This window comes from Aquila chrysaetos (assembly GCF_900496995.4).
Source record: "Aquila chrysaetos chrysaetos chromosome W unlocalized genomic scaffold, bAquChr1.4 W_unloc_4, whole genome shotgun sequence".
In the NCBI taxonomy this organism is placed as follows: domain Eukaryota; kingdom Metazoa; phylum Chordata; class Aves; order Accipitriformes; family Accipitridae; genus Aquila; species Aquila chrysaetos.
Window position 1 is genome coordinate 294,820 of NW_024470324.1, and position 26,140 is coordinate 320,959.

The window sequence follows — 26,140 nt, forward strand, 5'->3', positions numbered from 1 at the left end:
CAGTACTTGAGGTGGGGCCGCACCAGTGCAGTGTAGAGGGGGACAATCACCTCCCAGGTTAATATTTCAGGCTGGAAGAAAGCCTGGATGAAGCATGCTTGTTATCTGAAGATAATAAGATATTTAACAAAAAGATATTGGCAGATCAAATTTACATTTGAGTTTGTCATGCTTCCAGTGAGAATAGTAATGAAACTGTGGATGTACTTTTTCAAACAGAAAGGAGCACTTCAAAGAGTTTTTTCTGCTGAATAGAAGCCATGGTGATTTACTGGTAGTTTTCTCTCATTTATGTTTTTCTTTCTTAGCCACTCTGAAACTGGTTGCTGTTGGCAAAATTGCAATGATTAATTGTGTTGTTGATTATGGACTGATTTATTTTCAGATCTCGATAGAGAATGACTACCTAGGCCCCAGAAGAATTGAGAGTCTGCAAAAAGAAGATGCTGATTGGCAGAGAAAAGCCCACATGGCTGTGCTTTCTATTCAAGATCTTACAGTTAAATACTTTGAAATAACAGCTAAAGCACAGAAAGGTAGCTATTTTTTACTATCCTATACTTCAAATAAGAAATCTTTAAAAGTTTATTTAATGTTTACCATGTTCTGTATCGTACTGTGTGACTGATTTATTTTTTTTATCAGTCCTCCGTGAGGAAAATGCAGTCATCATTCCCATTTGTTTTTTCTTCTGTGTCTATTTGTATTATTCACAAATAAGCCTTTTCAGAACATCATCAGAAGTGGGCAGAATAGAAATTTTTAAATATAGTTTCACAACCACCTTCTCAATGTGACTGTATTAGCTGCATTGTACATTTGCAAAGTATTTAGGGAGCATAGAGTCCCTGAAGGATTCTGTCTTCTATACTGGATATGGCTGACCACCATAGTAAGTGTTTATTACCTTTCAATTAATTTCCTTTTCCTGTCTCCCCTGCCTTTCAGTAATTTTTTCATAGCTCTAAATATTAATCAACAACTCAGTTTAAGTACTCAGTGAAAGCTGCTCTGTTCTTCAGAAATCTTCATGGATATAACCTTGGTATTTCTATACTTGAAGAATGCGGTAGTTTTACTAAAGAGTTGGTACAGTTAAACTAGGTCATATGACTTGTATATTCATCTTGCGCTTTCATCCTTGTACCATTTTAACCTAAGTAATCAGTTTAATAGGGCAAACAAACCTGAGGATGTGGTTTCATGTCACCTCTTTTAGTTTGACTGTGGGCTACCGCTGACAGTTTGTTCCACTCTTTTCCCTGTCTGAGTGTGGGTTCCTGTTTGTTTCTTTGCCTTGGTGATAGTGATTGTGCAACCAGATAAATGAGCTGTACCCATGGGAGAAAATCTTTTTTGATGGGTAGGTTCCCTGTCATCTCCCTGCATGACTGCTAGATCTGTCTTGAGAAGAAGTCACTGCAAAATGATTCCTTTCAGTGACGACCCAAGTTAAGGATAACATGAAACTCCACCTTATTTTGAAAAAAATTACTAAACCAGTTCAAGTGTGTTGGAATGAATTTATTGCAGCAAATTCTAAATGTATTTAATCAGTTTGGTTCCTTTACTAGTATGACAAAGGCAAGTAAAATACCCCATTAGTTGATAGAGAATGTATATTTATAGTTACTTCATTTTTGTTTTGTTTACATGCTGTTTTTATGTACAGCAGTCAAGATTGTGGGGAAAAACACTGGGAAATGAAATGCCTGGAGACTGTTGACAACTGTAGACCTTTGGTGTACAGATTGCTTGCCTTTTTTGTTATGTTTTGGGTTTTTTGGCCTCCTGTTGATCACAGGGTGGTCTTACATACCAAAATATTAACAGATGACAGAGGAAAAACACATGAGAACAAAAAGGTATTTTTTTATTACTTAACAACAGCATGTAATATCTTCTAGCACCTAGGGACTGAATCATAGAATCATAGAATGGTTTGGGTTGGAAGGGACCTTAAAGTTCATCTAGTTTCAACCCCCCTGCCATGGGCAGGGACACCTTCTACTAGACCAGGTTGCTCAAAGCCCCATCCAGCCTGGCCTTGAACACTGCCAGGGAGGGGGCATCCACAACCTCTCTGGGTAACCTGTTCCAGTGCCTCACCACCCTCACAGTAAAGAATTTCTTCCTTATATCTAGTCTGAATGTACCCTCTTTCAGTTTAAAGCCATTACCCCTTGTCCTATCACTACATGCCCTTGTAAAAAGTCTGTCCTCATCTTTCTTATAAGCCCCCTTTAAGTATTGAAAGGCCGCAATAAGGTCTCCCTGGAGCCTTCTCTTCTCCAGGCTAAACAACCTCAACTCTCTCAGCCTATCCTCATAGGGGAGGTGCTCCAGCCCCCTGATAATCTTCATGGACCTCCTCTGGACTTGCTCCAACAGGTCCATGTCCTTCTTATGTTGGGGGCCCCAGAGCTGAACACAGTACTCCAGGTGGGGTCTCACAAGAGCAGAGCAGAGGGGCACAATCACCTCCCTTGACCTGCTGGTCACGCGTCTTTTGATGCAGCCCAGGATGCGATTGGCTTTCTGGGCTGCAAGCACACATTGCTGGCTCATATTCAGTTTTTCATCCACCAATACCCCCAAGTCCTTCTCCACAGGGCTGCTCTCAAACTGCTCATCCCCCAGCCTGTATTTGTGCTTGGGATTACCCTGACCCATGTGCAGGACCTTGCTCTTGACCTTGTTGAACTTCACAAGGTTCGCACGCTACCCCTTTGGTTCTGTGACTCTCATGGCCTTTGCTTTGCAAAGCTAAGTGTACAGTATCATGTGATTGTTCTGTATATTAAAAATTGTGAAAGTCTCGTGTGTCAGCCTAAACGATGTCTGGGGCTCAAGAAGAAAAAGTCTGAATCAAGCAAGGGACTACTGCTACTCTGAACTCTTACTGAAAAGATTCTCTTTCATCTCTGCATATTAAGGGCAGATTGTACTTTGTTTAGTTAATTTGAATTAATTTTGTAAAGCAACCTGCATTTTGAGGTAAAAAAAATAGATATTCTCATTTAAATTTAATTCAGTATTCTTACAGAATCGCACTTGAGGTCAAACTGAAATTTTTGTTTTAAATTGTAATTCTTATTTCACTCTGCAGATTTGTGTTAAACTTATGACTGCGCTGTAAAAGTTATCAAGGGAAACTGGAGACTTTAGTAGCTGATGATTGGGGCTTTCAGAAGCAGGGAAAATTTGGGATGTAGTTTAAGGCCCCATGATAATATTAACCAGATACTTTTATTAAGTCAAGATTTCTGAACGTGTTGTTCAAGTGTTCAAGTACTGTGTATTCAGAATGGTTCCTCTGTGGGTAACAAAAATTGGAATTATAATGGTTAAATGATCAAGAAATAGCTAATTTCATATTTACATAAGTCCTAAGAATACTTACATCTTGGATATGAAGGTTAATGCTCTGTAGAATGACTATTGTCTGCTAAGAGAACTTTGTATGTTTTTGGATACAAATATGTGCATAGTCTCTACAGTAGAATCACTAGTAATCTGAAGAGTAGACTGGTAAGCTGTCTGCTTTTTCTTCCCTTCTCTAGCTGTGTACGATCGAATGCGAGCAGACCAGAAAAAAATTGGTAAGGCAGCATGGGCAGCAGCAGTGGAACGTATGGAAAAGCTTCAGTATGCAGTTTCTAAGGAGACTTTGCAGTTGATGCGTGCTAAAGAAATCTGTTTGGAGCAGAAGAAACATGCACTGAAGGAGGAGGTAATTTTTCATACCAATAAATAGAAAAATAAAACATGCAGGAAAAAAACCAAACCTTGAAGAATGTTGATGTACTTGGAGGGGGGGAACAAACAACAAAAACCAACAGACTTTAAAGTCCTTATTTTTCAGCTTTTAATAATAAAAGTCTGTATTTTAACTTTTACCACATTCTACCATGTTAGGCAAATGGAGTTGCAGTGTAGGTGTGGTGGGTTTTGTGCCACTTATTTATGTTTTCCGTTCACCTTTTCCTGGTTAGTCAATCAGGAAGACAGTTTTTACTGTTAATGCTATCCACTGAGATTAATAAAATGAAGAGAAGGGATAGGAACAGAAATCTGCTGCTATGTAATCTCCACACTTTAGCTCTCAGAGGCATGATCACCTTTTTGGAGTAGTTTTGACATTCCAGATGCAAGATATCTGAACATTAGTAAATATACAGATGACTAGCCTGTTTTACTGCACTCTCTTTGTCTCTGCTTATCCTAATTATTAAGGCAGTCTTCCAGAGGGAGTTATGCTAGCTACAGCTTTCCTGAGGAAAGAGTGCATGCATTAAACTGTGTTTAAATGTCTTAGCAGAAAAAACCCCACATTTATTGGATTTTATGACACCTCCTCAAAAGCAAAAATATTACAAATCCTCTTTTAAAATTTGCTATCATATGGATATTCCGTGCTAAGAGCTTTCTGTCATACTAATATTAATTTATATTTTAACCAATCAGTTGCTTGTTTTTTAAAGCACTTTTCAAATCTTTCAGCAAAATTTGACTAAACTGGTGGCTCTGTTATGAAAAGGTTATCCAGAGAACTCATGACTTTAGCACTGTATAGATTGGTAGGTTTCCAAGCTTGATGGACTATGTGCCTATTTTAGGACCTTCTGTAGAAGACAGCTTGATCTGCAAGGAAGAGAGAGTACATGCAAGACCCAGAGCACAAAACTAAAAAGTTTGCTTCATTTCAATGCTCTTTATATTTAGAAAGCCAAGAGTTGTCTGGAAACCTGAGTTTATCAGGCTGCTGCCATCCTTGGCCAAGAGTTGATGAGACAATCCAGCAATACCAATTGGAAATATTGTATTTAATATATTCAGATGTTTAGGGCAGCCATGCATTGTCTTTTCCCTAGCACATCTTATTTTTCTCCCAGTGGCGTCCTTCTGTGAATTTTTGTTGAATGAGATCTCAGTCTGGTAAATGAATGATTGCTTGTTTTGATGTGCAAAAACATTAGGGGTTGGATCAAAAAAGGAGAGATTTGTTGCAGTATAGTGAGAGGATGGAGGGCTCTGAACTGAGAGGTTGGGGCTTTTTGGGAAGGAGGAATTAGGAACATCTGATGGGTGTGCATGGGCATGGTATTTTGGGATAGTGTGTTACAAGGTATAGACAGCTCTGGGTCAAAACATGGTTGATGGGGAGATATCAGGACCAACTTCTGTTCCGAAATGTCATAGCCCTAAGTATGCAGAGTTGGATGTGACAAAAGTGACTGGGAATCCCATACTGGAGAAGAAGGGTTGCAGTCTTATCGTAAAGAAAAGTGATACAGTTTCTCCTTTAAGCTTAAGAAGTGAAGACCTTCCTGGTGTGTTTGGTTATATAAATTTGCCTCCACTGAATAGGAAAGGGAGACACATGGGAAATAATATACTTGTTTTTCTTGCACTTAATTCCCTCTTCTCCAAATCTAAAGTCACCTTGCTGATTGATTGATTTTTTTTTTTTTTTTTTTTTTAAGATGGACAATAAAAATGCCCTTGTTTCTGTAGTTTTCACTTAGTATGTTAATCGGGCACTTTTTTGTTTCCTAAAATGTGTTCACACTGTAAATATCTAGAAAGCTACTACATTTTCCAAGTTATGATATGCACCTGTCTCTTTCTCACCTTAGTAATAAAATGGATTTCTCTATAATATTTTAAAAAAACTTTTATGAATAATTGCCTGTGCAGGAACAGCATCTTCTGATTTTGGTTTCAATACAGAGTTTTCCAAGTACCGTGTTAGTTTAGTTAGAGAAGATGGAGATAAGCACAAAAATTTGCAACCTTGATAAAGCCTATGTAAGCTGGAGTTAAGGGCAGGCTGTGTTGGAAAGGAGCACTGTTGGATCAGAGTGCAGGACATTGATCCTTGCTGTGCTACATTAACAAATCTCAGAATTGTTCTTTGTGTTTGTTAGTGATTATCTCTGTCTTGGTGTGAATATATCTTTTGGTTTAAAACTTAAGGAGCCATATTGGATATCATGTCACCCCTGACTCTTGACAGGCCTACAGAGACCTAGCACCACCTGTTCCTCTACCTTCCACTTGTATCAGCAAGTATCTGTAGCATTATGAAGATCTGGGACCAAAATTTCCCAAAGCCACTAAAGCCATACCTCTGCTGGACATGCTGCAGCCTCTCTTCTGCTCTGTGTGCCTGTTCGGTACACCAGATAATTGGTCTGCCAACCAGCTGTACTGAGTGCATACACTTCAGGGGGACTCAGTCCTTCTGTTTGGAGGGAATAGATATTTGTGAAGTACAAGAAACTATTTGATTCTTTTGAATCTTCATGGATGTTATTTAGTGGATAAAATAATATAAAACTGCTGAAGTTGGCAGTTGAACTTTAAGAAGAGTCCTCTTTTTAATACTTCACTTAATTTCTTTGTCATTGTGACAAGCTCTTATAAAAAGTAAACCAAATAAATGTATTTGCTTTTTTCGTGTATAGGTTGTTTGAAGACTATTCCAGTCACACGTCAAAAACTGCTTGCAGAAGCTGTCCATGTCAATGATGGTGTCTTTTAAATAGTGATAGGGTCTTCTGAATTTTAATAAAATGACAATTTTAATATTTTGATTTATCTAGGAAAACTAGAGATTCTAATATATCACTAATGCATCTTCATATGTGGAAGGAGGGTAATTGCAAGTATAGTGTGGTAAGGGTTTTAAGCAATTCAGGTACAGTAGGAGGAGCTGGATATGGTCTGTAACTTTGCATATGTAGATACTTGGAATTTGAGCAACGTTTGTGAAGTCTGAATTGAAGAGAAAATTAGATTAGTTATAATTTTTTAATTTTATTTTTATGTTAGCCCTATGGTTATCTGTATTTTAAAAAATTAAAAGAAATTACACAAATTACATATTGCGCTTTTTTATTTTCCTGATTTGTACCTCTTAAGTTCCATCTGTTGTTGTTCTAAATTTTGTTTGATGGGAATGATGAAAACTTTCCTTTTGAGGTAGACCAGAGTGCTTTCGTGGATTGGTTGTCAAGTCTTGTCCTCATGACAGTAAATGGAAACATTAAATCACAGTGAGAATCCTTTGTAATTCTCTAATTATGTAAAATAGTTTGGACAAATGGAAATGAGTGACTGGAGACTTAAATTCCAACAAGTCCCTTCTTGCATATATAGGATTCAGTAACTAGTTTTCTCTTTTATCCTTTTAGAAGCATATAGTTCAGTTCTAAAGATACACTTCAAAAACAATTTTTAATTTACATGATAAATGTTCTGTGATATTTTCATAAACAAAATCATATTCCAACAAAGTACTGCTTGGGTTTTTTAAGAATGTTTTTCATAGTTTCATAATTCTAAGAGTACTTTCCTTTCTGTACATTAGAACTGAGCATGACGTCAATGGTATAGAATAAGGGGTAGATACTGTCCTGGTTTCAGCTGGGATAGAGTTAATTGTCTTCCTAGTAGCTGGTACAGTGCTATGTTTTGAGTTCAGTATGCAAAGACTGTTGATAACACTGATGTTTTCAGTTGTTGCTAAGTAATGTTTAGACTAATGTCAAGGATTTTTCAGCTTCTCATGCCCAGCCAGCGAGAAAGCTGGAGGGGCACAAGAAGTTGGCACAGGACACAGCCAGGGCAGCTGACCCAAAGTGGCCAAAGGGGTATTCCATACCATGTGATGTCATGTCTAGTATACAAACTGGGGGGAGTGGGGGTGGGGGGAATTGCTGCTCAGGGACTAACTGGGCGTCGATCAGCAGGTGGTGAGCATTTGCACTGTGCATCATTTGTACATTCCAATCCTTTTATTATTATTGTTGTCATTTTATTATTGTTATTATTATCATTATTAGTTTCTTCTTTTCTGTTCTATTAAACTGTTCTTATCTTAACCCAGGAGTTTTACTTCTTCTCCTGATTTTCTTCCCCATCCCACTGGGTGGGGGGGGGGGAGTGAGTGAGTGGCTGCGTGGTGCTTAGTTGCTGGCTGGGGTTAAACCACGACAAGCATGAATCAAAGATATATTTTCTTCCAATGACTTTGAGTATTTAAGTATATGTTGGATTTCACGACTGTCATTTTACTTTTGTCTGAGTTGGATGTGTTGGCAAAAATAAGAATTTTAGTAAGGATTCTATTCAAGAAGGCATGAATAGCTATTTCTGGAAAATTAATCTGCTTCTGTAAGAAATACACAGTGATTTTGGTAAAGATGCAACATTATATTTTTCAGAAAAGTATGCTTCACCTTGGTAGCTTTCCTTGTCTTTTTTTAACTTTTTCTTTCTGTGACAGCTTTTTGGAAAGGCTAAGTAAGAAACTAAAATTGTGAAATCTTTGAAGATTTATTTAATCATATTTGAGTTATTATTTTTAATAACAGATTAGGAATACTTTTGCTTTCTTCTCTTTCAGTGCTCAAACTGGCAAACTAAAATTGGCAGTAAAAATGACAATTTTATTTTTTTCTTTAACCTTACATTAAATATTTGTGTAATATTCTCCAGTTCAATCAAAAGTTCAAAAAGGCTTTGAAATAAAAACTATTTTAAGTAGTCATTGTGTTTAAAGAAAACAAAAAGCAGAAGGTTTTAAGGACCTCAAGTGAAGTAATGGGGTGCATTCTATAGACAAAACTTATAATCATAGTTAGGCTTTTAATAATGCAGTGAGAAATTATTAGAAAATTACTCATAAAAACCCGATAACCTACTTTGGATGTAATTATCAAAATCCCACATAAGTTGTTGGGGTTTTTTTAAATAACATTATTAGAACATAATTTATACTGTTTTTCCCAGAGAATGACTGGGTAATCTAATTTAAAGAGTATTAAAGAGGGCAAACCCCAGCATTTGAAGATACTTTGTTTGTTTGGAGGATTTTGTGCATCACTGACGCTTATTTCCCATTTGCCAAGAGAAAGAAAAAGATCAGGTATTTATGGTCACTTAAAACCGACTCACTGCAGTGTTAGAAAATTGGAACTGAAATACCTTCTCGGGAAAAATCATTTAGCTACTTTTTTCTAGGCATAGAAGATAAAAACTGGATATTCCTTTAAAAAGATTAAAATGCTTGAGAAACTAATTTATCAGTAAGAATTTGACTTGAGAATTAATAGACTGAAAGAATGAAAATTCAGAGCAAAGACCAGATCTGACTGTTTGAGAACACTGTTGGTGTTTAGCAGGCTGTCTATGGATTTTTGAACACTTAGTCTTAGAAAAGAAGAGAGTTTCTAAAAAAGTGGTACACCCTTTTCATGGGGGAAAGATGTTTCTTTTAGTGTCTGAATTTTTTCTGATTGCCAAGGATACTAATTGTGAGTGATCGTCTTAACCTCATTTTTTATAATATTGTGTCCTGTAGTATCATGGCCTGACTATAATTGACTCCTGATATTTAATTGGTTGGAGGAATACTTCTGTTCCACAAGTTGCTAGATATGAGTGAGAGCCTGCCTTTAATCACTGGTCATAGTGCTCCTTGTTTCCCATAAAATAATTTAGAAATTCTTTAAAATTATTTTCTGTTGGTTTTGAGGATGAGCTTCTGTATTCACACTTAAAGACCCGAGCTTTTTTCTGAATTTTACTCCCTTCTGAGATTTCTCAGACAGCAACGGTGATGAATTAAAATGAATATTTGAATTAGAGAACAGTCAGGATTCACATGAGGTGGATTGAAACATGACTTCTATTTGAACAATAACAGATTATTTAAAAGACTGGATAATAGAAAATTTAATAATAGCTATTAATACGTATTGCTAGGGAAGAGTATTACAATTTTTTTACCGTGAATTACTTTGTAAATGATAGCACATGAGAATACCAAGTTATAAGACTATGGTTAGCAACGTGATTGAGCTGCCAATGCAACAGGGTGGTACAGCAGCAGACGCTCTCCAGTCTGTCAAATCAGGTATTTCCAGCAAAAGGAGAGGTGTTAGTATCACTGCACATGGACTTGTGAGATTTCTTCTATACCTTTCTTCCATGCGTTTCTGATAACCCAAGAAAGATTAGTTCTAACTGGAGCAGCTGCAGGGAGGGCTACCACAATGATGCCAGGAATGGGGTCTATTTTACAAGAGGATTTGAAGTTGTTTCAACAAATAAAATGAAGGCTGAGATGATACAAAGTTGCTCTCCATAAATATACTAAAGGGAATAAATATTAGTCAAGAAGAGCAATGCATGTTGCTGTTCAGTACTGGCGCAAGAACAAATAGTATTATCTGATTGTGAATACATTGGAAATACGGAAGATTTCTGGCAGTTAGGAGGGAATATCTGGAACAGACTTCCAACGGGAGTAACAAGCAGAGAGTTTTGTGGAAGTTTTTTACGTGCATATTTTTCCTACCAAAGATGCAGCAAATTACTAGTACAGGTTAGATACTGTATTGGGTCTGGCTGAGATGGAGTTAATTCTCCCCATAGCAGCCCTCATAGAACTGTGCTCTGCATCAGTAGCTAGAAAGGTGTTGATAACACCCCAGTGTTTTGGCTACTGCTGAGCAGTGCTGGCACAGCATCAAGGCTGTCTCTCCAACATTTTTGCCCCCCTCACCGGCAGGCTGGGGCTGGGCAAGATCTTGGGAGGGGACATAACCAGGACAGCAGACCCAAACTAACCAAACAGATATTCCATACTATATGACATCAGCTCAGCTATAAAAGCTAAGTAAAGGGAGATGGAAGGGGGGCATTTTCATCATCTGGAGCAACCACTACGAGTACTGAAGCCCTGCTTCCCAGGAAGTGGCCAGACATTGCCTGCTGATGGGAAGTAGAGAATAACATCATTTGTTTTTCTTTGCTTTTGCGCGCATGACCTTTGCTTTCACTTTATTAAACTGTCCTTATCTTGACCCACGAGCCTTTTGTTATATTTTCTCTCCCCTGACCAGCAGAGGAGGGGGAATGATAGAGCGGCTTTGGTGGGCGCCTGGTGCCTAGCCAGGGTCAACCTACCACAGTTAGCAATTTGTAACATTAAGAATTGAATCACTCTTAAATTTTTAACAATGCTGAAACTTTCCTGAAAGTGATGATGTTGGTTTGAATTTTCACACATATATAGTATCTCACATAAAGTTTTAAAATAAATGGTTGAAATTAAAGGTCCCCATTTTTCTTTTTCATGAGGGGCTATTATGTAGCTAGGATATCTGGCTGAGGACCATACAATATTAATTTCCCATTAATTGCTGTTGCACCTGGAATACAGTGATATTGTACCCCTAAAACAGACCAGGTAGCTTGTAGTATCTATAATGTATGCTTGCAGGGCTAAGATTTGGTTGTCAGACAGGTCCTTTATCAGGCAGATACTGGTGTGGCTGAATGAAATTTTGAGTTGCTATAACATGATTAGCTGATACTTCTGAAGACAGCCCATTTACGTCTCTATGCAGTCTTTATACAAAGTCTGTGGACTTAAATTTGGGAACATCTTTTTTTAAAGAAAAAAATGTATAAATTTATGTGAATTTCACAGTTCACTGACAAAGCAAAAGTTCTTAGGTGTGGTAGAAGTTTGAATGACATTGCATTAACTTTAAAAAAAAAAATTTTTTTCCTATCTATATTTTTTTTGTACGATGAGAAAATACTTTGAAAATGCCAAAACCCAGGATACCCTGCTGTTTTGGGTTTGTGCAGCGGGGTTTTTTGGTAGCGGGGGAGGGGCTGCTAGAAGCTTCCCCCCCCCCCCCCCCCCCCCCCCCCCCCCCCCCCGGCTCCAAGTCGGACCCGCCTCTGGCCCAGGCCGACCCAATCAGCGACGATGGTAGCGCCTCTGGGATAACAGATTTAAGAAGGGGAACCTGCAGTGGGGGAGGAGATTGGAATGTGGGAGAAACGCCTATGCAGATACCAAGGTCACTGAAGGAGGGGGAGGAGGTGTGCTGGAGGAGGTGATGCTCCTGCAGCCCGTGGAGGTGAACAGTGGAGCAGATGCCCACCTGCAGCCCATGGAGGACCCCACGCCAGAGCAGTTGGGTGCCCCCAAAGATGGCTGTGACTCCATGGGAAAGCCTGTGCTGGAGCAGTCTGTGACTGAAGTTCGCCCATGGAAAGGACCCATGCTAGAGAAGTTCATAAAGGACTGTCTCCCATGGGAGGGACCCCATGGTGGAGCAGGGGAATAGTGAGGATTCCTCCCCCTGAGGAGGAGGAGGGAGTGGCAGAGACAGTGTGTGATGAACTAACTGCAACCCCCATTCCTTGTCCCCCTGCACTGCCCAGGGGAGGAGGTAGAAAAAAACAGGAGTGGAGTTGAGCAGGGAAGGAGGGAGGGGCGTGGGGAAGGTGTTCTAAGGTTTGGTTTTACTTCCTAATATCCTTGTTTTGTTGTAAACTGTCCTAGTTTCAGCTGGGATAGAGTTAACTGTCTTCCTAGTAGCTGGTATGGTGTTATGTTTTGAGTTCAGTATGAGAAGAATGTTGATAACACACTGATGTTTTCAGTTGTTGCTAAGTAGTGTTTAGTCTAAAGTCAAGGATTTCTCAGCTTCTCATGCCCAGCCAGCGAGAAAGCTGGAGGGGCACAAGAAGTTGGCACAGGACACAGCCAGGGCAGCTGACCCAAAGTGGCCAAGGGGGTATTCCATACCATGGGACATCACATCTAGTATAGAAACTGGGGGGAGTGGGGGTGGGGGTATTGCTGCCTAGGGACTAACTGGGCATTGGTCAGTGGGTGGTGAGCAATTGTACTGTGCATCACTTGTATATTCCAATTCTTTTATTATTACCATTTTCATTTTATTAGCATTATCATTTTTAGATTATTCTTTTCTATTCTATTATACCATTCTCATCTCAACCCCTGAGTTTTACTTCTTTTCCCGATTCTCTCCCCCATTCCACTGGGTGGGGGGGAAGTGAGTGAGTGGCTGCGTGGTGCTTAGTTGCTGGCTGGGGTTAAACCACGACAATGCTGTAAAAAAGGGATAGGACAACTTATGAAATAAAATCCAGTAAGTCTAGTATAAAAGGCAGCACTGTGGCTTAAGAAGTTTTGAGCTGCAAGCAGTGCTAGAGGCTGGTGAAACATTTTAGGGAAGTATCACTGCACTGCCTACTATGTTTCATTTTCTTGGATATTTGCTGTAAACCTTTGTTCAAAACAGGGTATTGAGTATCAGTATTTCTTGAATATGGTCTGAATAGTCAACTGTATTGATCTGTTAATTCTTGTTTGGCTGAATGAAAGAGGATGATTTGAGTTCTCTTTGGTTGTTTCTTGTGTCACTTTTCTATGTCAGACATGACAAATAAGTACTAAAGTATATATAAATATTTTAATCTAGATCTTTTTTTTTCCTGTGAAAGACTCCAGAAACAACGATGTTGTAAAATCCAATACATTCTGATTAGATAGAACTTGGTGTTTTCTTAAATTTTCTCATGTTGTTCCTTTCAAACTGCATTGCTAGACAGAGGTTATGAGAATTTTGGAGGAAAAACTGGGAAAAGTAATATAAAGGCCTGTGGCTTGACAGATGTTCTGCTTTATTAAGAAGGTTAACTATGCAATAAAATATATAAAATATGATAAAAAGCACTGATTTATCCCCTTCACTTTTTTTAATTTGTAAAGAATCTCCTCTGTTAAGTTGTCATTACAAGAGGATCAGTGCATGTAATTTCAAGTTCAACTTAAGTGATAGTTTTAACTGTAGTTTTCTAGATGCTGTTAGCAAAACAGCTTTTAGACTTTTTGCATTGAAGATAAGAAAATACTAATTTCATTATGTATCTTCAGAGAATCAAGTAGTAGAGTAAAAGAGCGGTAGGGATGTTTCACATTACTCGCTATATGACTTGTCACTTCAACAGTCACAAAGAGTAATCCAATGCCATGGATTTTTTTTTTTTTATTACCATGCAGAAAAAAATGTCAAGTATCAAATATGTCTGAAAGTATGTGGCTGATCAAAACCTTCTTCTCTTGATGTGTTCAATTTTAACATGTTATATTTAGCATACCAGATTGTATCTAGCTGTAATTGTAAAGTCTGTGGGTTTTTTTTCTCCTTATTATCCTGGAGTTGTGTGTTTATTTTTTTTCTCCTCTTTCCATTTAGATGCAGAGTCTGAAAGGTGGTACAGAAGTCATAGCCCATTTGGACCAGTTAGAAGCTGATTATTATGATCTACAGCTTCAATTATATGAAGTGCAGTTTGAGATCTTGAAATGTGAAGAGCTGCTGCTGACAGCACAACTTGAAAGCATCAGAAGACTGATGTCAGGTGCTTTTTATGCATTTTAATTAAGATGTAATCTGTAAAAGATAATTCTCTTCCTAAGAGTCTAGTAAAGCCTGTGGGAATGAAATGAGAACAGTTTCTTTACCATGTGAAGAGCTGGATCTTCTAACATAAGTACTGTTAAATTAAAATTTACACCTGTTCATAAGGCATAAAACGCGGCGTAACGGTCAGCGGCGAGGCCAGCAGGGGCAACGGTAAATCGGCGGCTAAGCGCTAGATTGAGGCAGACAGGGAGGTTCCCGAGGCCCAGGGGCGCCGGGAAAGAGCGGAGGGACCCGGCCAGAGCCGGCGGCTCTCGCGAGAGAGGCTGACGCGGCGTGGGCGTTGCCAGGGGCAACCGCGGGAGATTTAAACGGCCCTGAGGAGCGCCTGCGACCAGGAGCGCGGCAGTTTGCACAGCCCCCGTCTTCCTCTTCCAAGCTCGAGAAGGCTACTCAAGCGGTGGGCGTCGGCCCGGAGGGAGACCCAGCTATGGTTGTTACTCGGGTGAAAGCCATTGTTAGGAAAAATGTGGCAACGCAGACAGAGCTCCCATGTAAACATGCAGCTGTCCAGGTCTCTGGCTGCAGGGAGTGCCTGAGTCTGTCGCTGATGACAGAGGGCAGCGGGGACGCCTCTTGTGTGAGGGGTGACCAGGTGGATGATCTGCTCAGCCTGGTGGCAGAGCTGAAGGAGGAAGTGGAAAGGTTGAGGAGTATCAGGGAGTGTGAGAGGGAGATAGATTGGTGGGCCCACACCCTACCATCCCTGAGGCAGAGGCAGCAGATGGAGGCTCCGCAAGAAGCGGAGGTTCCCCTGCCCTCCTGCCACCAGGCAGGAGGGGACCTAAGAGATGGAGGGGGATGGATACAGGTCCCTGCTCGGGGAGGCAGGCGAATCCCCTCCCGGTCTCCCTCACCTTCCCAGTTGCCCCTACACAACAGGTATGGGGCTCTGGAACTTGAGGACCAGGTCAGTGAAGATCAGGGTGTAGATGAAGCCCTATCTAGGGAGGTGCCTAGGCTCAGTCGGGCAGCCCCACGCATTCTCACATCCTCTGAAAAAAGAAAAAGGAGGGTAATTGTCGTAGAAGATTCCCTTCTGAGGGGGACAGAGGGCCCAATATGCAGACCTGACCCATCCCACAGGGAAGTCTGCTGCCTCCCTGGGGCCCGGGTAAAAGACATTACCAGGGAACTCCCTGGTCTGGTTCGGACTTCTGATTATTACCCATTGCTGGTTGTGCAGGTTGGCAGTGATGAGATTGCAGGGAGAAATCCAAAGGCAATCAAAAGGGACTTCAGGGCACTGGGACGATTAGTGGAAGGATCAGGAGCACAGGTAGTGTTTTCCTCAATCCCTTCAGTGGCAGGGAAATACACTGAAAGGAACAGGAAAACACACCTGGTTAATACATGGCTCAGAGGCTGGTGCCATCGGTGGAATTTTGGGTTTTTCGATCATGGGGAAGTTTACATGGCACCGGGCTTGCTAGCGACAGATGGTTTCCAGCTATCTCAAAGGGGTAAAAGAATCCTTGCTTGTGAGATGGCAGGGCTCATAGAGAGGGCTTTAAACTAGGTTTGAAGGGGGTAAGGGATAAAACTAGGTGCACCAGAGATGAGCCTGGGGGCAGCATGCCGATGTTAGGGGTGGATTCGATAGGCCAGCTCAAATGCATCCCTGCCAATGCACGCAGCATGGGCGATAAACAGGAGGAGCTGGAAGCCATCGTGCAGCAGGATAGATATGACTTAGTCGCCGTCATGGAAACATGGTGGGATGACTCCCATGACTGGAGTGCTGCAATGGATGCCTATAAGCTCTTCAGAAGGGATAGGCAAGGTAGAAGAGGTGGTGGGGTGGCTCTTTATGTTAGGGAATGTTTTGACTGTACAGAGCTACACGATTCTGATGACAAGGTAGAGTGCTTATGGGTGAGGGTGAGAGGGAAAGCCAATAAGACAGATATTGTGCTGGGAGTCTGTTATAGACCATTCAACCAGGTTGAAGAGACGGATGAATCATTCTACAAGCGGCTGGCAGTAGTCTCGGAATCATGTGCCCTTGTTCTCGTGGTGGACTTTAACTTTCCAGACATCTGCTGGAAATACAACACAGCAGAGAGCAAGCAGCCTAGGAGGTTCCTGGAGTGTGTGGAAGATAACTTCCTGACACAGCTGGTAGGTGAGCCAACCAGGGGAGGAGCCTTGCTAGATCTACTGTTTACGAACAGGGAAGGATTGGTGGGAGGTGTGATGGTCGGAGGCTGTCTTGGGCTTAGCGACCATGAAATGATAGAATTCTCAATTCTTGGTGAGGCAAGGAAGGTGGTCAGCAAAACCACTGCTATGGACTTCCGGAGGGTAAACTTTGGCCTCTTCAAGGCACTGGTTGAGAGAGTCCCTTGGGAGATGGTCCTGAAGGGCAAAGGGGTCCAGGAGGAATGGACATTCTTTAAGAAGGAAATCTTAATGGCTCAGGACCAGGCTATTCCCATGTGCCGCAAGTCGAAATGCCGAGGAAGATGACCGGCCTGGCTGAACAGGGAGCTTTTGCTAGGAGTCAAGAAAAAAAGGAGAGTTTATCATCTCTGGAAGAAAGGGCGGGCAACTTGGGAGGAGTACAGCGATCTTGTTAGGTCATAGAGAGAGGAAATTAGAAAGGCAAAAGCTCAGCTAGAACTAAATCTGGCCGCTGTCGTAAGAGACAACAAAAAATGTTTTTACAAATATGTTAACAGTAAAAAGAATCCCAAGGAGAATATCTATCCTTTAATGGATACAGAAGGGAACGTAGCCACCAGAGATGAGGAAAAGGCCAAGGTACTTAATGCTGCCTTTGCCTCAGTCTTTAATAGGGAGACCAGTTATCCTCAGGGCATTCCACCCCCTGAGCTGTAAGGTAAGGATGAAGAGCAGAACATACCCCCCTTAATCTAGGAGGAAATAGTTAGGGACCTACTACGCCATCTGGACACTCACAAATCTATGGGTCCCAATGGCATCCATCCAAGAGTACTGAGAGAACTGGCAGAGGTCCTTGCCAAGCCACTCTCCATCATCTATCAGCGATCCTGGTCAACAGAGGAGGTCCCAGAGGACTGGAGGCTTGCCAATGTGACTCCCATTTATAAGAAGGGTCGGAGGGAGGATCCGGGGAACTACAGGCCTGTCAGCCTGACCTCGGTACTGGGGAAGATTATGGAACGGTTTGTCTTGAGAGCACTCACATGGCAAGTCCAGGACAAGCAGGGGATCAGGCCCAGTCAGCATGGGTTTACGAAAGGCAGGTCCTGCTTGACCAACCTGATCTTCTATGACCAGGTGACCTGCCTAGTGGATGAGGGAAAGGCTGTGGATGTTATCTTCCTTGACTTCAGCAAGGCCTTTGACACTGTCTCTCATGGCATACTCCTTGAGAAGCTGGCATCTCATGGCTTGGATAAGTGTACTCTTCGCTGGGTGAAAAACTGGCTGGATGGACGAGCCCAGAGGGTTGTGATGAATGGGGTGAAATCCAGTTGGCGGCGAGTCACAAGTGGTGTTCCTCAGGGCTCGGTGTTGGGCCCTGTTCTGTTTGATATCTTTATCAATGATTTGGATGAGGGGATTGAGTGCACCCTCAGCAAGTTTGCAGACGACACCAAGTTGGGAGGCAGGGTCGATCTGCTTGAGGGTAGGGAGGCTCTACAGAGAGATCTGGACAGGCTGGATTGATGGGCTGAGGCCAACTGTATGAAATTCAACAAGGCCAAGTGTCGGGTCCTGCACTTGGGTCACAGCAACCCCATGCAACGCTACGGGTTTGGGGAAGAGTGCCTGGAAAGCTGCCTGGCAGAGGAAGACCTGGGTGTGCTGGTTGACAGCTGGCTGAATATGAGCCAGCAGTGTGCCCAGGTGGCCAAGAAGGCCAATGGCATCCTGGCCTGTATCAGAAATAGTGTGGCCAGCAGGAGCAGGGAGGTGATTGTTCCCCTGTACTCGGCACGGGTGAGGCTGCACCTCGAGTACTGTGTTCAGTTTTGGGCCCCTCACTACAACACTACAAGAAAGATGTTGAGTTGCTGGATCGTGTTCAGAGAAGGGCAACCAAGTTGGTGAGGGGCCTGGAGCACAAGTCTTATGAGGAGCGGCTGAGGGAGCTGGGGCTGTTTAGCCTGGAGAAAAGGAGGCTGAGGGGAGACCTTATTGCTCTCTACTAACTACCTGAAGGGGGGTTGTAGTGAGGTGGGTGCTGGTCTCTTCTGTCAGGTGGCTGGAGATAGGACAAGAGGAAATGGCCTCAAGTTGCGGCAAGGGAGATTTAGGTTAGATATTAGGAAAAATGTCTTTACTGAGAGGGTTGTCAGACATTGGAATAGGCTGCCCAGGGAAGTGGTTGAGTCACCATCCCTGGAGGTATTCAAAAAGCAAGTATATGGGGTACTTCAGGACATGGTTTAGTGGGCATGGTTGATGGTTGGACTCAATGATCTTGAAGGTCTTTTCCAACCTAAATGATTCTATGATTCTATATACATACATATACAGAAGTTTTGGTCTGGTTCTCATTGTCTGTGTTTGGAAGTAAGCATATAAGATACTATGTAAGGTTTGGAAAACTAAATTTAGGGAGGAGGAAATGTTTTAATTACTGGACTTGCCTCATTAAAAAAAATTGCATTGGCATTATTCATTTCTTTGAAGTGATTGGTTTTCAAAAGGTATTCCTGCAAATCAGAATCCTTCAGCTAAACTTTGAAGTTTGTTGTATTGCCATGTCACTGATTTAGAGTAGTGATGCAAACCTTATGTTTTGAGAACCTACTATATCCTGTGTACTTACAAACTATGGAAATGGTACAGGTAAATCATACAGCATTTTGAATCCAGTTCTGTCCTTTGGACCTTTTTATACCTAATGTTTTTATTCACACAAGCTCTGTTTTATTGTTTAGTGCATAGGGCTTGCATAGCAAATTTTGTTATGGATAGTGTCCTGGGTTCAGCTGGGATAGAGTTAATTTTTACAGGAACCTGGGAGGTGGGGGGGCACAGCCGGGGCAGCTGACCTGAACTAGCCAAGGAGCTATTCCATACCATGTGCCATCATGCTCAGTATATACATGGGGAGTGGGCCGGGGGGAGGGCTCTCCTGCTCTCGACTTTCGGTGGGGGAAGGGACGGAGCGTCGGGTCCCGGGTGGTGAGCAGTTGCACTGTGCATCACTCTTTTCTGTATACTCTTTCATTAGTACCGTCGTTGTTGTTCTAACTTTTTTTGCGTTGTCCCAGTAAACTGCCCTTATCCCAACCCTCGAGGTTCCAGTTTTTTTTTTCTTTTCTCTCCTCCGTCTCCCCCCTATCCCACCGGAGGGGGCGGGAGGAGTGAGCGAGCGGCTGTGTGGTCCTTTGTTACCGGCTGGGCTGAAACCACGAGAGATAGAAAAGTCACTTAAGGGAGATTTGAAGCTGGGTTGTATTGTGAGTTGCCTCTGGAAAGAGAAAAAACAGGTATCGCAGATTATTCTCACTGCTGTGTGAATCTCCTCTCAGGCCTGTCATGGCAACAACATTAACTGCATGTATGGAGGATGAGGATTGAAAACTCTGTAAATGACTTCAAAGAAATGTGGCAGCTTTGCCTCTGTGGAGAGCTAGTTAGTGCTTTACTGATAGATAGTTGTTTGTACTTGGGAAATCAGACATTTAATTTTGGTACTGAAGACACTGTATGGTTTTCTTACCTGCAGACCAAAGGAAATCCCTTGAACGGGAGACTAAGAAATATCTATCAAAATCCTTTCTCTTTGATGTAGTGATAGTAAAACCTAAGGGCCCTTGGAGATTAAGCTTGCTGTAAAAATACCATAGGTCATTATGACTTGTCACTAATGTTTTCTCCAGAAATCTCAAAAGAAACCCCCAACCTGACCAAAAATAAAACCCCCAGTCAGTTAAACAAACAACCCTCTCCTTCCCCCATGACAACAAAATAGTTCACTGTTCTGGCTTCCTTTGCTGTTTTAAATTTGTTAATTTAAAGTATTCTGTAATATTAAATCTAAAAGGATTTTTTTTATAGGCAGTCATCTATGTTGTTAGAAGGAATTGCTGTTTTTTTAACAACTCTCAGTTGTATTTTTCATTTTCTGTCCTATGAGATATAATTCCTAAATTGTATTTTGTTCAAGGGATGAAATTATCTCTTCAGACTTTACTCAGGCAGGGGGAATAGAACAATTAATCTTGTGAAGAATGTGACACTGAATTGGCTACATCTCTTCAAGACTGTTCTGTACCTAATCTGAATAAGAGCGTCTCCAAAATATAGTGATCTTTTAATATGCGTTGTTTCCTATGGAGTCAATTAGAAAATAATGGTCTGTTGCATCTTCTGTTATGCTTCCTTTTTAAAGCGTAATTATAGTCAGTAAAGTAATAGCCTTTTAATTGAACACATCTGTATGATTTGAAATACATGCATCTTAGTGACTTCTAGAGGCTGTTGCTATTCTTTACTCTTTGACTGTATTGGCTCTGCAGAGATATTTTGGAGAGTTTTGGATTCTGCTCTGATTTGAGGGACATCCACAGAACTACTAATGAAGACCCAACTGAGAATTTTTTGAGAGCATAATTTGATTTGACGGCCATTTTGAATTTGCAAGGTCATAAGCTAGAAGAAAAACATTTTCTTTTGCAAATTCAGCACACTGGATCTGAAAAGTATCAAATGATAATAGATTGTCATACTACTACTGTTGTTTATAATTTTTTACTGTCATTAACCCATTAACCAAATACCTGCACTGTAATTCACAAAATGTGAATTTATTAGGTTAGAATTTTAAAGGGTCTTATCCTATCCATACAAACTATCCATACATCCTTGTAAGATGTTTTTTGTGGTGGATGCATTGCTATCAACAGAGAATGTAATAGTTGGTTCCTGCTTTAGTTGGGGGGTGGATTGAACAAGTGTAAATGGTGTGGATCGTATCTAAAGAGGAATCATTCTAATTGTTTTATTGTAAGTAAGTGGTGGAGTCGTTAGAAGCTTAAGCACTTACCAAATTTATAGGCATTTGAAAAGCTCAAAAGCTGTTTGTAGAAAACTCTTGGAATGTTTGATGGAGGTTGCAATAGAGTTGCCAAGGTGGTTTTTTTTTTTTTTTTTTTTTCCAAACAGTAAAACATAACTTAGCATTATGTTTTAGAACTAGGTAATTTGATTCATTTGCAGCTGAGCTATTGGGGTTTCACTTGTATAATTCCTATCTTTAACTCTGCATGAAAGTGTTCTAAAACAAAATTTGCATGTAAATTCTTCCATTTTATAAGTGTGTAGCAAAATATAGTTGTTAGCCACGAGTTTTCTTTTTTACTCACTGTCTCAAAGTGGGTTCTAATGACTTGCCTGTTTTATGAATGGATGAAATTTTATGTGTGGTGTTTTTTTTTTTTTTTAACAGAGAACTAAAGTAAAGACTCAAGTAGGTCTGTTTCTATTAGTTTTTATTTTAGGGTTACTGTAGTAATGTTCTTTCTTTTCTGGTCCTGCCATATCCTGTGGTGAGCTGAAATTAGCATGACACAATCAGAATTTTGGTTGCAGCGGAGACCTTACACACTGTCCTGGGTTCAGCTGGGATAGAGTTAATTTTCACAGGAACCTGGGAGGTGGGGCACAGCCAGGACAACTGACCTGAACTAGCCAAGGAGCTATTCCATACCATGTGCCATCATGCTCAGTATATACATGGGGAGCGGGCTGGGGGGAGTTCTCTCGACTTTCGGTGGGGGAAGTGGCGGAGCCTCGGGTTCCGGGTGGTGAGCAGTTGCACTGTGCATCACTCTTTTTGTATACTCTTTCATTAGTACCGTTGTTGTAGCTTCTCTTTTTGCGTTGTCCCAGTAAATTGTCCTTATCTCACCAAAACACGGAGCCTCGTGGGTTGGTTTTTTTTTTTTTTTTTTCTTTTCTCCTTTCTGATTCTCTTCCCCATCCCACCGGAGGGGGGCGGGAGGAGTGAGCGAGCAGCTGCGTGGTCCTTTGTTACCGGCTGGGCTGAAACCATGACACACACAAATAACACAAAGTGACAACAGCTTTTAAAATGGACAGTGTTCTGAAGAAAACCCTGCCCCTCTCCCCAAATAATCTAGTAGCAGGAGGAAGTTACAGTCTTCCTGAAAGGTATTTGATTGATGAAGGTGAAATGAAAAGGTTTGGTGGTACTGTGGAGTAGACACGTGACAGTCATGCCAGCTCTATGTACCTGTTTCAGCCAGCAGTAATGCATATCCCTCTTGGTGTATTACAAAAATATCCTACTTGGTATGCCACTATGTTGTAGTTTAACCCCAGCCAGCAACTAAGCACCATACAGCCACTCACCCCCCCCCCCCCAGTGGGATGGGGAAGAGAATCAAAAACAAGTAAAACTCATGGGTTGAGATAAGAACAGTTTAATAATTGAAATTAAAATAATAATAGTAATGAAAAGGAAGATAACAAAAAGAAGGTGAAATATAACCCAAGACAGACAAGTGATGCACAATGCAATTGCTCGCCACCTGCTGACCAATGCCCAGCCAGTCCCTGAGCAGCAATCTGCCCCTCCCAGCCACTTCTCCTCAGTTTATATACTGGACATGATGTCACATGGTGTGGAATATCCCTTTGGCCAGTTTGGGTCAGCTGCCCTGGCTGTGTCCCCTCCCAACTTCTTGTGCCCCTCCAGCCTTCTTGCTGGCTGGGCATGAGAAGCTGAAAAATCCTTGACTTTAGACTAAACACTACTTAACACAGTGATGTTTCCAGTTGTTGCTATCAACATTCTTCTCATACTAAATCCAAAACATAGCACTATACCAGCTACTAGGAAGAAAATTAACTCTATCCCAGCTAAAACTAGGACACAGTGAAATAAGGAACAAGAGGCCCTTGCTGCTTCTTCATCCCAACATTCTCCAAGGATTTATAATCATCACTCTTTCCTTCTTGGCAAGAGATGAGAAAGCAGCATTCAGAAATGAGGTCAATGTTATACTGAATGCTTCACTCAGGAGGCTAAAAATGATGAGTGTTGATAAAACTATTAGTAATGATCTCCTTTTCAGGCCTGTAATGCTTTGAAGGATTGCCTTGAAGTTACCCTCCCACTGCAGTCTCTGAGCAGTAGCACTGACTGGGAGGTCAAAAAACCTCTTAAGAGAGGATTTTTGGTGTTTTGTTGTCTAATTCCCCTTTCATGAAATTAATAGTAGGTTGTGGCAGAAGAATCTCATGCCAAAGACTTGAGAGAGTCTGTATATCCTGAACTTTGTAGTGAAGACCAGAGGATATTGCTGCACATCGTGGGTCCCTTGTATTAGTTAAGAGACCCAAAGACGTGTGGACATTGTGATCAAGTTTGACTACAGACACAATTGTACATTTACAGTTGCATTTGTTCTTTAATGCTCTGAGCTTACCTGAATACCAGGCTGTGCTTCATTGGTATTGATTTCTGTTCTTCATATAAACTTTAAAGCCCTACAGTGCTTTGCTCTTTAGTGCTTTTCCTCTGACCTTTTGATTTTGCTTTTCCTTTGAAGGGACTATAGCATTCTTCTACATTAAATCTTGCAACTCAGTGGGGGAGGGTTGTTGAACAAAACAAAATGTCAATCAAATATAAACTATTGATTTTACTTTTTCATTGCTGATGTTTTTAAAACAGAGAAGAGAGATGAAGTGGTATATTATGACACTTACGAAAGTATGGAAGCCATGCTTGAAAAAGAGGATATGACAACATCTGTACACTTGCAAAAAGAGGAGCTGCAAAAGTTACAACAAAAAATCCGCCAGCTGGAAGCAAGGCGTGGACATATTTCATCCAAGAAAGCCTACCTCAGAAATAAGAAGGTATTATTAAATTTCAAATTTCTAGCATAATTAGCAAATTTAATAAAACTTCAAAAGATTTCATTTCAGATACAACTTCCAAGTCTCAGAATTTTCATGGATTATATTTACTACTTACTAAAAGTTGTTTTACAGAGTACCAAGTAAAATAGCATGTATTATTAAATCTATATATTTAAGATTCAGTTTACCTTTTAGCTTTAAAGGAACCTTTAATTACTTAGAAGTCACCAAATAAACTTGTTTCTATTAAATACTCAGAATACTTTCATGTGGAAAGTACATGCTAGAATAACATGTATTTCAACTTGCAGGAGGCGATCAAAGATTTTGATTTGAGCAAAAAGAATAGGCAAAGCCAGTTGTTGTGTGCCATTTTGCAGCACTTGTTGGGGAGAAAAGAACGTAGCCATTTTGATGGGTATTTATGTTAGAGGTATTTACTGTAGCTGCTCTTAATGCTGCTGAATAACACGGAGCCCTACTAAGCTTATGTCCTTAAAGGCAGGTCCTTGCTTCCCATCTTTGTTTCTATTAGGTCAATGACTTTCTGAGTGGCAGCAAACTACTTTGGTACCTTGGAAGCTGCAAACCCCTCAGAAAGTCATTGACCTAATAGAAAAGAATAGAGATTGCAGCTTCCAAGGTACCAAAGTGGTGTTCCTGCCCAAGCTCAAGGCTTCCTTTTCTGGGCTTGCCTGACATACACGCTCTGTGGCCTCTGACAGCCTCTCCATTGACCTGAACGTGCTCCAGTGCTCCCCAGGGGAAAAGCAATCTCTTCCCATCCAGCCAGTGCATTCCACCTGATTCAATTTCTCCATCAAGAAATGTAACAAAGAAGAAATTGAGTTATAAAAACACAAAACCACTGTAAAAGAAAATACTGCTAGCAACCTTTCCAAAGGTAATTAATATCATTCTTTATAATCTAAGCTCAATAACTGTGATAAAAAAAGATAGAGGGCATGCAAACAGCCACTTTTGGCCATGCTCCTGGCACACTCTGGGGAAACATGGGGGGGAAAAAACCCCAGAAAAAACAGATAGCCATACTGTGAATGTAAATACTGACAATTACCAATCACTTGAGAGAAGAATTATCAGTTTTCAAGTGCAACCTACCTAGAAAATTATTATAATCTCTCAGTCATTAATGAAATTTATGCCCGTCATCCTTACAGGGCAGGACAGACAATCACCAGAGAAAAACAGAGATGAACAACTGAGACATAGTGGTAAAATATACATGGTCCCCCTTGCCAAATGGCTGGCTGAGCATTATGTCCCAGTGTCTTCGTTTAGACTATCCTTCCTTGACAGTGGATTCTGCTTAGCCCAGTACAGTGCCACTGCAGCAAATATATACAAATATATATTAAATCATAATATTCAATTTAAATAATATAATTTGGGTATATTTATATAGGACATATAAATTATGTAGAGTTGTATCTTATCATAGGAACTAGAAAGTAAGCCTGTGGAAAAAAAAATGGTAGTTTAATTAAGACCACAGCTGTAATAAGGAGAAAAGTTGGGGAGGAAAGAGAGAGAACCCACCTCTGAAGGTTGCAGCTTATGAAGAACGTACAGCAGCTTACCTCCCCACCTACAACACCTCCATGAAATGGAGGAAGAGACCACTCTCTCAAACCTACAGTTTATCCTAGCTGAGAATTTAAAGAGGAAAAGGGAAACACACATGGACCATTAAATAGCAACATGAACAGGCTCACGAGTATTGAAGACTTTGTTTCCTATATTCTCTTCAATAAATAATCACCTGTAATAAATATATGTGTGTCATGGTTTAACCCCAGCCAGCAACTAAGCACCACGCAGCCACTCACTTACTCCCCCCCACCCAGCAGGATGGTGGAGAGAATCGGAAGGAAAAAGGTAAAACTCGTGGGTTGAGATAAGAACAGTTTAATAGGACAGAAAGGAAGAAACTAATAATGGTAATATTAACAATA

At 41.0% G+C, this 26,140-nt stretch overlaps 1 protein-coding gene across 4 annotated transcripts in view; it reads left to right on the forward strand.

Annotated features, from left to right (window-relative positions):
* The window catches only part of LOC121233043 (junction-mediating and -regulatory protein-like), a 111,410-nt gene that overhangs the window by 48,454 nt on the left and 36,816 nt on the right, over window positions 1-26,140 (forward strand). For all 4 annotated transcript variants that reach the window (XM_041121630.1, XM_041121628.1, XM_041121627.1 and 1 more), the window contains exons 3-6: window positions 386-536; window positions 3,564-3,733; window positions 14,100-14,265; window positions 23,974-24,161. In XM_041121630.1, the coding sequence (XP_040977564.1) occupies window positions 386-536; window positions 3,564-3,733; window positions 14,100-14,265; window positions 23,974-24,161 (675 nt within the window). The remainder of the gene's footprint in view (window positions 1-385; window positions 537-3,563; window positions 3,734-14,099; window positions 14,266-23,973; window positions 24,162-26,140) is intronic.